General features: G+C 42.2%; 1 protein-coding gene across 1 annotated transcript in view; it reads left to right on the plus strand.

Moving 5' to 3' along the window:
• Positions 1-13,325, plus strand: part of LOC124788378 (myrosinase 1-like) — a 128,270-nt gene that overhangs the window by 24,916 nt on the left and 90,029 nt on the right. Inside the window, exon 3 of the mRNA XM_047255644.1 lies at positions 3,294-3,431. Within this exon, the coding sequence (XP_047111600.1) occupies positions 3,294-3,431 (138 nt within the window). The remainder of the gene's footprint in view (positions 1-3,293; positions 3,432-13,325) is intronic.

Below are 13,325 nucleotides of genomic sequence, written 5' to 3' on the forward strand. Positions count from 1 at the left end.
CTTTGGCAGTGGCAAAACAGACATTTGAACTATGAATAGTTGCAACTTCCATCCTGCCGTTTTGGCGCCTTGACTTTTACCCGTTCCTACGTATAAAAAAATCTGTGAATGAATTTTTTTAGAATTATATGGGATATTGCGCACACACAGAATCAGACTTCGAAGATCAAAGCTACCAACTGAAAGGTAATGGACAATATAAAATGTCTTGAAAAGAGCATTTACTAACAAGTTTCTTGCTTTAATTATACACTCTAATACAAAAAAAGACGACTGTGAAGGAATTATCTAAATGGAACGTAAATACAGTAGTAGACGTGCTGTACATGTACAGACAAATAAACGTTCTCGCTTTCAGAAAAGCTGAGCATATCAGTAACCCGTTGGTCCACCTGTGGTCCTTATGCAAGCACTTATTCTACTTGGCGTTGACTGACAGAGTCGTTGGATGTCATCCTGATGGATATTGTGCCAGATTCTGTACAAATGGCTCGGTGGGTAACCAGAATCACCAGATGGTTAGAGTGTCCTGGCCACAACGCTCCAGACGTTCTCAGTTGGGGAGAGATCCTGAGGTCTTGTTGGCCAAGACAGAATTTGACAAGCACGAAGACAAGCTGTAGAAACTCTCGGCTTGTTCAGCGGGCATTATCTTGCTGAAATGTGAGGCCACGATGGCTTGCCATGAAGTGGAAGAAAACGGAGTGTAGAATGTCGTCGACCAACCGCTATGCTGTAAGGGTGCCGTGAATTAGAAACTAAGCGGTCCCGTTATTAAAGAAATGACACTCGAGACCATCACTCCTGCTTGTCGGACCAAATGGCGAGCGACACTCAGGTTGGAACTCCACTGCTGTCATGGGCGTCTCCAGACACGTCTTCTGCCTGAAATGGCATTGATTGGTGAAGAATTGTCTCGAGTGAAAAGTCTCGGTGACCATCGAAGACCTCTCTAAAGACGATCCAGGCAGTTGTGGGATACCAAACTGACTGTAAATGGACGAGTTAAATGCTCACACCTGTCACACAGAATCGTAAAGAAGGAGGGATAATCCACTACATGGTCTGTTAAGACATGTTTCGAAAGGAAGTAGAATTGTCATCATTCATGCTGGCGCGTAGGACGGCTTTGTATTGAATGTGTACATGAGGTTAAGACAACGGCCAGACGACAGGGGCTTATCACAGCGACATACATTCCTCAACTTATTAAAAGTGGTTCAGGGAGAAATTGATACCTAATCTACTTCCTCATACTGTCCGTGTTAGATATAACGCCCCTTATCGCAGTAAGTATCTGTCTCGTGCTACAATATCAAAGTCCACGAGAAGTGAAATGACGTCTTGGTTAACAGAAAAGGAAATTTCTTTAAAAAAGAACGTATTGGGGCCCTAGTTGTATTTATTGATAAAATGAACAAACCAGAGTACATCACTTATAAAACAGACAATATTTTAACCGAACATGTCATACTGACGTACGAATTCCTCCATACCACCCCTAATTGTATCCTACAGTGCAGATATGGGCAAGAGTCAATGACGGTGTTTCTGAACGTAATATGCCTTTTTGAATGGACACGTTATTAACAAATTGATGACCAAATTGCTCCCATAGCAGAAGGAGACCGGAAGAGATGCTGTAAGCACGCAAATAAAATTAGAGAGCAGCACATTTCAAGTTTAAAGCTTGCTGGACCAAGCGCTAGTGACTATCATAAATGTGGAAAGTCGAACAGATTCCAACAGTGATAGTCATAGTGATGCAAGCAGTAGTGATTCCTCAATTGAAGATGAAACTGAATCAACTGACACTGCCAGTGGAAGTGAAACAGACGTGGCTACCGAAAATGAAGAAACGAGGGGTGGAGCGTTTCCTAAATGTGTTTTGTGTGTGGAAATAGTGATAGTGAAATATCCATAGTAGTATGTCAACCGACGAACTTATTATGTCTAATGTGGAATTGCGTCTGCAATTAGTCTAAAAATCTTTGAACGTGTTGTCAACAGTGTAGCTACTACATACGACCAAATCGTACTTTTAGCACGGCAACGCTTGTACAACAAATCCACTTAATGCCTCCAGCCCAGTGTCCTCTGTGTGCAGGAAGTGCGCACCGATGTTCATGTGTGGACGCTATGTTGTGTATGGCCACGTTTATATTTTTTGTGGCCACTAACTTACATGTATATCTGGTTATAACGCAAGACTTATGTACCTGGATGATTTAATGATGAAAAGACCGTCCGAAACTAATCAATAAATAAATCTTCCCGTGCAGTTTAAAGTCGCCCCCGAAATGTTACTGCAATCAATAATTCTTGAATTGGTGCCTCGTTCATTCTCACCTCCCTACAAATAGTTGTCTGTGTCCCACGCTGCAAACTTCTACGCCAGCTGCTGTCATTGTTACGCAGCTCTCGTCCGTTGCTCGGCAACGTTCTTCCGAACTCGTCAACCGAGCTGTTCTCGCCGCATTTAGAAGAAGCTTCGCTGCTGTACATAGTGGTATTTTTTCAAGCTGGTGGACACCAGGTGTGTACTGATGAAGGTAAAGTGCATACTTCTTCTATGTTGTAAGTTACGTAAACTGTGTTTTGTCCTGTTTACGCTAAAACGTACGGTTTATGGAAGGCTAATAAGTACATTCTTAGACGTGAAAATAAATGCTCATTTCGGTGTATAAACCTGTACAGAAAGCAAAAAATGACAAAATAATTGTTATGTTGCACTAAAGAATGAAGATTTCCTGTCTTGACAGATGGAAACAGTTCCCCGTCAATTACTTTTTCGTCACCATTGTGTTTCGTTATCAAACGAACTTGACTAAAATTCTGTTGGATTTGCTCCGCCTGCTTGTAGTGTGACATTTTTGTCGTTTGGTGGTTAACGTATCAGTCAGGCATAAAATGAAATACTCAACGATCCCTCGAATAAAGACACAAGTGAAACAGATCGGTGCCGCGCGGAGTGGCCGCGCGGTTTGAGGCGTCCTGCCACGGACTGCGCGGCCACTACTGTCGGAGGTTCGAGTCCTCCCTCGGGCATGCGTGTGTGAGAGGCGTGGGATATCAATGGTTGTCTGCTCGCAGATCGAGGCAGTATGGACTCAGGTTCCTACAGCGGAGTGAAAGAGAACAGTAGCACCATTACCAAGAGCCTCCATTAGAAACTCTCTTTGTAAAACTGCTTTCCACTTAACTGTACCTTAGAAATGGCATATATTATAGCAATTGTTCTTTCGCTCACAAGTCTACTACAGTTCGTGAAATTATAATTCGTTTGTACGAAGGCAAGGGTGAGAGCATCTGGGACCGCATGCTCCACGAACACCCGGAGTACGGCACGAATGGCGACAATGGCGACGTGGCCTGCGATTCGTACCACAAGTACCAGGAGGACGTGCAGATGCTGAAGGCGATCAACGTGAGTACTCGCTGTTACATAAATGTGGTATTCAGTGAATCTACATTGTCAGTGTCGCGGTAAGCCGTGGCACAATTTGTTGATCTTCTCCCCACATACCAGAACGTAATTCCCTCATACAGTATTTAAGCAATTTAGACTTAGCAACAACGTGTCTATCCTACTTGGTGAATGATTCCTGCTGCCATGGTAGAATACATACAAGATAATGAGTTTAAACCGATGTATCTCCTTTAGGCGTAATTATGCCCTTTGTTTACTTACCTAGAGTAAAAGTAACTTACTGATACCGCGTAAAGATTGCGTGCAGTACTTTAAATGCAATCTGCTCAACAAGCATCACAAAATGCAGATATTGCGACGGTAAACTAATCTTATCTACCATTTACAATAAATAATTGAACAGGTGATATTGTGATATTAACTCTTCCTGAAAGTTTAAAGTTCACGAAATCTCATCATTTATTCTATCTTTTGTTACTCACGAATTAAGATAACAGAGATACTTAATCGTTTAACGGGGATACTGTGAACAAGACAACGGTTCAAAAATGGTTTAAATGGCTCTGAGCACTATGGGACTTAACTTCTGAGGTCATCAGTCCCCTAGAACTCAGAGCTACTTAAACCTAAGTAACCTAAGGACATCACACACTTCCATGCCCGAGGCGGGATTCGAACCTGCGACCGTAGCGGTCGCGCAGTTCCAGACTGTAGCGCCTAGAACCGCTCGGCTACTAGGGCCGGCAAGACAACGGTCAACTTCAGAGATATCGTTGATAGATTTCATAATTCCTGTTTGCATTTTCTATTTATTTTATATATTTTTTTCTTCCATTAAATTATTTTCTATCTTGTTAATAACTTTTACCTACAGTCTGTGTATTAAAACCTATATAACAAAAGAAACAAGTTTTGAATCTTTCGTATGTAAGTACGTGAAGTGTCTTATCTTTCCCTTTGCTCACTTTGTTTGATCTCTGATCCTGGAGAAATAAAAATGAAAGTTATTTTCTTTTGAAATTAAGGCTTTATCATTCATTAAAGTATGTTCATCGTGTTCACTAATATCAACTGGCTCCTGAATCTTTAAGACAGAATGTTATTCTTTAAGGGCTGTCTGGCAGTTTCACGTTATTGTCACTTAAGATCGATTACATGTGCTGAAATCAAGTAGTGATGCCCTAATTTAGCTTTGCCTACAAAAAAGTTAGTTACTGCCACCACCACTTGATCCCTAAAAATTTAACAATCAAGAACATCTCTACCATTCAGACGCTGAAGAATTTGTTACATACTCGATTCTGCTGATCTTGTTGGGTGAAGAGCAAATTAACTCGCTTGAAACATGAATTTCCCGGTTATGCGGATGTAGTCGCCGCTGCATCAACAAAATTTCCTCTTGAGCATGTACATGCACTTGAGGTAATATATATACAGATCCTTCACACTCCGTGAGATCACAAACACTCTCGCTTGAAATGGTTCTGTATAGGACACCCACTCGTATTTCGCACCGGAGCTAATTGGTGCTTACCCCATTCTAATACTATACGTGTTATCGATAAACGTTGTGTTTACGACCTTTTGGGGTCTTATCAATCTAACATCCTTTATTATGCAGTATCCTTAAATTGACAAATGAATTGAATTCATTTACCGAAGGGTAAAGGAACAATATATGCATATTACTATTTAGAACGGCATGAACTGACTATAGACAGAAAGTTTTAAATTTACTTGACCACCTTTCCGTAGCAACCTAAAGAAAACTTCTCCAGTGACTTACCCATTCTCGGTCTGGCAACTTCACTACGCCAGGATCAATATCGTACTGTCATCAGAGCCATATTACAGTTCAGGAACGATGAAAATTAGACAAACGTTACTAGTATTCTTAAACAATGTTGTCGCTGCATTCGTTGGCCATTAGTGAAGTGTGCAGCGGTTGACCACACGCTCGCAGTACACCCTTCGCGACCACGGAGCTGCAACATAGGTAGCTACTCTTGGCCCCAACTGTTTGCGCTATCTTTCTCCTTCTTTTTATCTACAATGTATTTGACACAAAATTTGTACATCAAGAAATTTTCACGATTATATATCAGTTTTATATTCGTGGAGCTCATTTCCCACGGTTTATAAGCTAAGAATGGCCTTTAAATGTAGTTATTCCACTAGTTTTAAGCTCGTGTAAATGACTTTTTTCTTGCTAGATATGCAATTTCGAGACCACCACATTAGCAATACTGTAACCATACTTTTAAGTAGATCCAAATGAGGCTGGAGCTTTATAACTAGACTTTTTGTGCCGCCTCTAATATAGTAAATATTGTTGGACTAATCACTTTCTATACGTACTCTAACATATGGGCATTTGACATTGGTATTTATAATAAAACCTGATATCCTGTATCTATCTCAGTTATGTCCAGAATTTTCCACACATCACACATTGCATTTAAAGAAATCTGTAGCCCTGTCTGCACTTCTTCAATAATTTTTTTTTCCACTAGCAGATCACATTCTTCTCGTGTAGCAACTATTTTCAGCAAATACTCGAGTTTGTAATTTGGACTTCCATTTCCGCTTTCTTTTGCATACAAGTAAGATATTAGCTAGACAGAAAGGCGTCATTTCTACAATAGGAAATTGTTTAAGTCCTTTTAGTATATTGCTCCTTTTCCTTGAGACCTGTGGAATAACATGGTACCCAATCCTAGTTTGGCAACAAATATGTTTGACAGTATAGTGTGTAACAACGTTCTACAATGAGAATAATACATCTTTGACTATAATAGGAAAGCTTATGTTGTTGTTGTTGGAGCTTGTGTTAACAATTTTCACACAGTTTACAGGTAAATAATTAAAACTGTAGGCAATCAGAACAAAGTTAATTTTTCTCGGTCTTGATTGGAAGATTTACTTGTACACCAGTCAACGTTTATGTATTCTTCTAACCTCAGCAGGAAAATTGCAGAACACTGTTAATCTCAGCAACTATTCTGTAAGCTGTCCAACTGTTTGCACCACACAGAAACGATAGTCACAGAATGCAGGGGAGCATAATAGAAATACTCTTTCTTGGCATTTAATACAAACAGACAGTCTTCCACAGAAGCAAGCACACCATCCATTCTATAGTTACAAATCGTGGCCTGCAATCTGGTAACAGCATATTCTTTAGCTTAGGAAAATGTAAAAGTTTCTTATGCACACATATAAAGGACACTTCATAAAATAAATAGACGGTTTCTGATATAATTGTTCAGTTCTTGGCTAATGATTTGACGTATTAATATGATATTTATCTTTATTCTACAACTGGAACTCACACATATTAAACTGTCTATTCAAAATGTCTTATTGTTGCTCACAATCTCACTGCTGTTTCCTTGGTAGTCGTCTTGCACACAGAGCTCATGGTTTGATGTAAGGTAATTACACATCTCCATTTTGTTAAAAATCCCAGAAAACTCTTGCGTTATATCCAGACCCACAAGGAAATAGTCATCTTACCATAATTGCTTCAGTGTCCAGCTCATACTAGAGAACTGACCACTTAGATATCTCTTAAACGTACCACATATCTCGCTCTTTAACGTTATAGACCGTCCGTTCCCTAATGGTTCTTGGCAGTCCACTTGTACACAGCTGCAGGCCTCTGACAGCAACATGATACATGTGAAGCCCACATCTCCTGTAAAAAGAGACACAAGACATGTGCAAGTTTGAACACAATAACAAGTATCCACTTGCCTGAGACCTACACATCTGACCACCATCCCCTGACTTCACATACATGAGACTGGGAGGAAGAAATCTCTTTTGGAGTTATCTGAAATGAGTGTACGCTTGTACGAAAGTGAAATGTGGACGATGAGCCTTTCAGACAAGAGGAAAATGGAAGGTTTTGAAATGTGGTGCTGTAGAAGAGTGTTGGAAATAAGATGGGCAGATCGAATAACTAATGGGTGTATCCAAAAGAGGAAGAATACTTTGTGGCACAACTTGACTATAAGAGCGGACAGGCTGATGAGACACATTCTGCGGGGTCAGAGAATCACCAAGTTGGTAATGGAAAGAAGTATGGGAAGTACAAATTACAGAGGAGACGAAAGCTGAATACAGTAGACAGGTTCAGAAGAATATACCAGGTCGCAGTAGCTGTCCAGAGATGACCGGGCTCGCTCAGAACGAAAAGGAGAAATGGTTCAAATGGCTTTGAGCACTCTGGTACTTAACATCTGAGGTCATCAGTCCCCTAGAACTTAGAACTACTTAAATCTAACTAACCTAAGGACATCACACACATCCATGCCCGAAGCAGGATTCAAACCTGCGACCGTAGCGGTCGCGTAGTTCCAGACTGAAGCGCCTAGAACCGCTCGGCCACAAAGCGAAAAGGAAAGCTGCATGAAAGTTTCCTACGTTTTACTTCTCCAGAGTTACAAGAAATTTTTCTGTATGTCACGTCAATTTTTTCTGCAGTTATATCTTATTCAATAAGGTTTCTATACTGTTTCTTCATCCGTCCCGATACATTCTACTTTTACTTGCCATTAACTTCGTTCCCTGGCCAGCTATAGTGTTATTTTCTTACCTCATTCATAAGATTCTTGTAATGTTTTTCTTATGTTGTTAAGATTGGGTATTTCTGCGTGATACATAACTCTTTGGAGTTTTGTGTACAAACGATGTTCTGTCGTGCCTTAATTATTTTGCTTTACTACATTTTAATTCTTGTAACTACTTTCATGTCGTTATATAGATCATTGGTCGTTACCTCATATAAATTGCACTCCATTTCATACTGTCCTAATTTTGCAGCTTTCTGTTTCGTCGTATACCACCTCTCCTTTATCTTGTAGAGATTCAACCTACTGCTCATCAAAACTGCACTATGTTTTGAGTCTACTTCAGCCCCCGGGCGTGCTCTGCAATGCAGAAACTCTCTTTTTCTAACGAAGACATACTCAACTTGATATCTTCAGTTACCTCATACATATCCAATATTCTAGTCGATCCATGTTTGCTTTCCAACCACATTGGACTATACTAGTTTTTCATCCCTCTTCACAGTTTCAACAATTTCTCTGCTCATACAGAATATTTTATTAAAGTTTTCGCCATTCTTGCAGCGGATAGTTCTGGTAAAAAATAAAAAAAATCTTATTAACATATGACCAGAAGAAACATTTTTGAGCTGTGGGACATTTTATCGACTGACAGGCATATGTCTGTTGGCAATAGAGGAGGTGTTCCATGGATTCACTACTTATCGTTACCAGTCCGGCAGCCTTGGTTCTCAAAGAATGACAGATCTGTGCGAGCACCTGGTTGCCTTCGGATTCGGTTACAAGCGTGCCACAGACTTTCCAGTAAGGTGTGCAAGTTGACAGTGGATCTAGAACATGACGGTGACTTTAATCGTCCTCAGCGTTATAACTGTAAGGGATTAAGATTAGGTGAAAGGGGAGGGGACCTAGTCGAGCTATAGACATATCACTACACGTTTGCGTCAGGCACTGTCACACGAGGCGCAGACAGAGCAGTGGTGCTCCGTAGTACAGTAAGAGGCTTTATTGCGTGTGTTACGTCTGACAACAGTATTAGTGCTAGAAGCAGAAGTACAGAGGCACACACAAACAAGTAGAAATGTGTAACGAACGTCAACAAGGAGGCACCCTACACCATTGTGCGTGGGCCATTCTACGCACAAGTAAAATGGCCCAATTATCTACAAATATTTGGGCCCAACCATTTGGCCAATATTAACTCCGTGAGAATGTGAGGCACTCTTTCCAAATTCCTTGTATATTACGTCTATTTTCTCATCGTCGGCTTGTTTCAGGCACATAAAGGCCTGTGCAGTGGTGGCTGGTGCGCTTAGTGTCGGAGCACGAAAGAATCTTTCAGTAATGACGTATCAATTTTGAATTTAAGTGTTTTAAGGCGCCCTTTGCCATGGTGGTTATATTAGAAAGGCCACACAGATATTAATATCTTTTCTGAACCAAAAAAAGCACACGAGATATAGAAAACAGTATATACCAGTACCTAGCTAGGTTCATGCCGTATTGCTCAGTGAGACGGTTTTGTTAAAAAGATGCGAAGTACCCTTTACCAAAACTGTTTCACTGGGGAAGATCGTGTTGTGGTTCCTCCTTTAAACAGTCGCATGATCTTGAAAATGACAGATATCGGGAATAGTGACCAGGGGACAGAAGGTAACCGACACCGCTCAACAGAGACAAGGACACTGGAGCTAGTGAGACAACCGTACGACATAAGGGTACGCAAAATAAGTCGCTCTCTTCTAACGTCTGTAGCTCGCTGGAGGAGCTAAGAGTTCCTAGTAATCGGAAGAAGAGCAGCTCATTCCAGTTTCGAAGAAGGGTCGTCGAGTAGACGCACAAAACCACAGGCCTATATCTCTGACGTCGGTCTGTTGCAGAGTTTTGAAACGTGTTTTATGCTCGCGTTTTATGTAATTTCTCGTGACCAAAAGTCTGCCCCGCAGGAATCAACATGAGTACCGGAAACAACGGTCGCGTAAAAACTACCCCCTCTGTTGAACCAGGCGCCCGAGATAACAGTAAACAACAGGAAATATCGGTACATCTCGGCAGCGCGGCATAATGAACAAAATACGAGCGTGCGGAATGTCAGACCAGCCATGTGACTGAAGAGTTTCCAGCAAACAGAACACTGTAGGTCATTCTCAACGAAGAGGAATAATCAGACGTAAGAGTAACTTCGGACGTACAGCAGCGGACTGTTATAGGACCATTTCTTTTCACGATGTATATGAATTAATTAGTGTACAATGTCGGATGTTCCGTGAGGCTTTTCGCGAACGATGCTGTTGTATACAGGGAAGTCACAACGCTTAGAAAACCCTCGTTCGACCAACACACGAATGTTTCTCATCCGTGTGCGATGTGTACCAGATAGGGTCGATAGAGGAAACTGAGAACATCCGAAGAAGAACGGCGCGTTTCGTTACAGGTTGATTTAGTAAGCGCGGAAGAGTCACTGAGATTCTTAGCTTGTTCTATAGGCGGATGGTGCAGCAGAGGCTTTCTGCATCACAGTATGGTTTACTATTAACGTTCCGACAGTGCACGTTCCTGGAAGAGTCAGCCAAGATATTGGTTCCTCCTACGTACGTCTCTCGAAGTCATCGTGAAGGTAAAATTATAAAGACTCCAAATTACACGGAGGCATGCCAGCAATAGTTCTTCCCGCGAACCAATCGCGACTGGAACAGGAAAGGGGGAACTGACTGTAGTGCATAAAGTACCCTCCGCCGCTCACCGTAAGGTGGCGAGCAAGGTGTAGTTTTTCAATGTAATGTTCTATCACCCATATTTACTCCGACATTTATTCTTTAGGTGGCGTCATTTGACTTTTATGCCTCACAAAATGTTACGATTCTGATACCCTGCATTGCTTATCCTAATATTCACGCTTATCCTAACATTTCTTTCAGAAAATTGGACCTCTTTCTGTTTATGAGCTCGTACTGTATAATCATTCAAAATCTGCGTCCCATTAATCTGTCTCACAGACTGGAAGATTTGCAAATCATTAACTGCAAACTGTTAACTTTAATGGCGCGATCTGCATGCAATCCACATAAAATGCATGGTTACGCTGCTATAGCACACAGGGGCGTGGACCCAACAATAAAGCTTGCAGTTCTACAGCATTTACTGTAGCTCAACCATCATCACCTGTCGCATGTTCCTACTCAGAGTGACGTCTGCATGTAAATGTGATACATAAATTGCACATTCATTTGAAGATGACAATAAGTTCTGTACTCTATAAGAGACATTACTTAAAATACATTACTCGCCATTCAAATTGCTACACCACGAAGATGACGTGCTACAGACGCGAAATTTAACCGACAGGAAGAAGATGCTGTGATATGCAAATGATCAGCTATTCAGAGCATTCACACAAGGTTGGCGCCGGTGGCGATACCTACAACGTGTTGATATGAGGAAAGTTTCCAACCTATTTCTCATACACAAACAGCAGTTGACCGGCGTTGCCCGGTGGAACGTTGTTGTGATGGCTCGTGCAAGGAGGAGAAATGCGTACCATCACGTTTCCAACTTTGATAAATGTCGGATTGTAGCCTATCGCGATTGCGGATTATAGTACCGCGACATTGCTGCTAGCGTTGGTCGAGATCCAATGACTGCTAGCAGAAAATGGAATCGGTGGGTTCAGGAGGGTAATACGGAACGCCGTGCTGGATCCCAACGGCCTCGTATCACTAGCAGTCGAGATGACAGGCATCTTATCCGCATGGCTGTAATGGATCGTGCAGACACGTCTCGACCCCTGAGTCAACAGATGGGGACGTTTGGAAGACAACAACCATCTGCACGAACAGTTCGACGACGTTTGCAGCAGCATGGACTATCAGCTCGGTGACTATGGTTGCGGTTACCCTTGACGCTGCATCACAGATAGGTGCGCCTGCAATGGTGTACTCAACGACGCACCTGGGTGCACGAATGGCAAAACGTCATTTTTCGGATGAATCCAGGTTCTGTTTACAGCGTCGTGATGGTTGTATCCGTGTTTGGCGACATCGCGGTGAACGCACATTGGAAGCGTGTATTCGTCATCGCCATACTGGCGATGGCATGATGGTATGGGGTGCCATTGGTTACAGGTATCGGTCACCTCTTGTTCGCATTGACGGCAGTTGGAACAGTGGACGTTACATTTCAGATGTGTTACGACCCGTGGCTCTACGCTTCATTCGATCCCTGCGAAAACCTACATTTCAGAAGGATAATGCACGACCGCATGTTGCAGGTGCTGTACGGGCCATTCTGGATACAGAAAATGTTAGACTGCTGCCCTGGCCATCACATTCTCCAGATATCTCACCAATTGAGAACGTCTGGTCAATGATGGCCGAGCAACTGGCTCGTCACAACACGCCAGTCACTACTCTTGATGAAGTGTGGTATCGTGTTGAAGCTGCATGGGCAGCTGTACCTGTACACGCCATCCAAGCTCTATTTGACTCAATGCTTAGGCGTATCAAGGCCTTTATTACGGCCAGAGGTGGTTGTTCTGGGTACTGATATCTCAGGATCAATGCACCCAAACTGCGTGAACATGTCAGTTCTAGTATAATATATTTGTCCAATGAATACCCGCTTATCATATGCATTTCTTCTTGGTTTAGCAGTTTTAATGGCCAGTAGTGCATCATACGAAACACCAGTTGCAATCCTGCTGCCTTAAACCCTTTATTACCATGTCATGTAATATAAATTGTAAAGCTATAACGTGAACTACGTTCTCATCTATCGACCTAGATGCTACCTCGTCGCTACATATGAAACATATACGCTACCAGGAAGAAGTCATGTCGCTGCTACCAAAACAGCTCTCCTCTCTCTTTAGAGTTCAAACTTGAGATTCGTTTACAGTAGTATGCCATTCCTCTTCCCTCCTCCTCACTTCCGCGTATGTTGTGCAACCCCACAGCATTCATAACGTGGTGCATGTGTGACATCCTTGGGCGTCCTCGACGGTTCTTCCCCTCTATAGCTCCTGCTATATAGTTCCACTGATATTATTGTGTTTCAAAATGTGCCATACCAGGTTGTCTCTTCTTCTTTTGAGGTGTCTCCAGAGAGATACGGTTTCTGGTACTCTTGGCAGCACCTCTACACGGGTAACTCGGTCTTTCCAGCTGATCTTCATGAGCCTTCTACAGCACCAGATCTCCAGAGCTTCTGGCTTTCTTCTCTCCTTTGTACATCAATAATTTTTTATGAGTCGCCATTGAATGTACCTAACCACATGAACCATGGACCTTGACGTTGGTGGGGAGGCTTGCGTGCCTCAGCGATAC

The sequence above is a fragment of the Schistocerca piceifrons genome, chromosome 3 (assembly GCF_021461385.2).
Source record: "Schistocerca piceifrons isolate TAMUIC-IGC-003096 chromosome 3, iqSchPice1.1, whole genome shotgun sequence".
NCBI lineage: Eukaryota > Metazoa > Arthropoda > Insecta > Orthoptera > Acrididae > Schistocerca > Schistocerca piceifrons.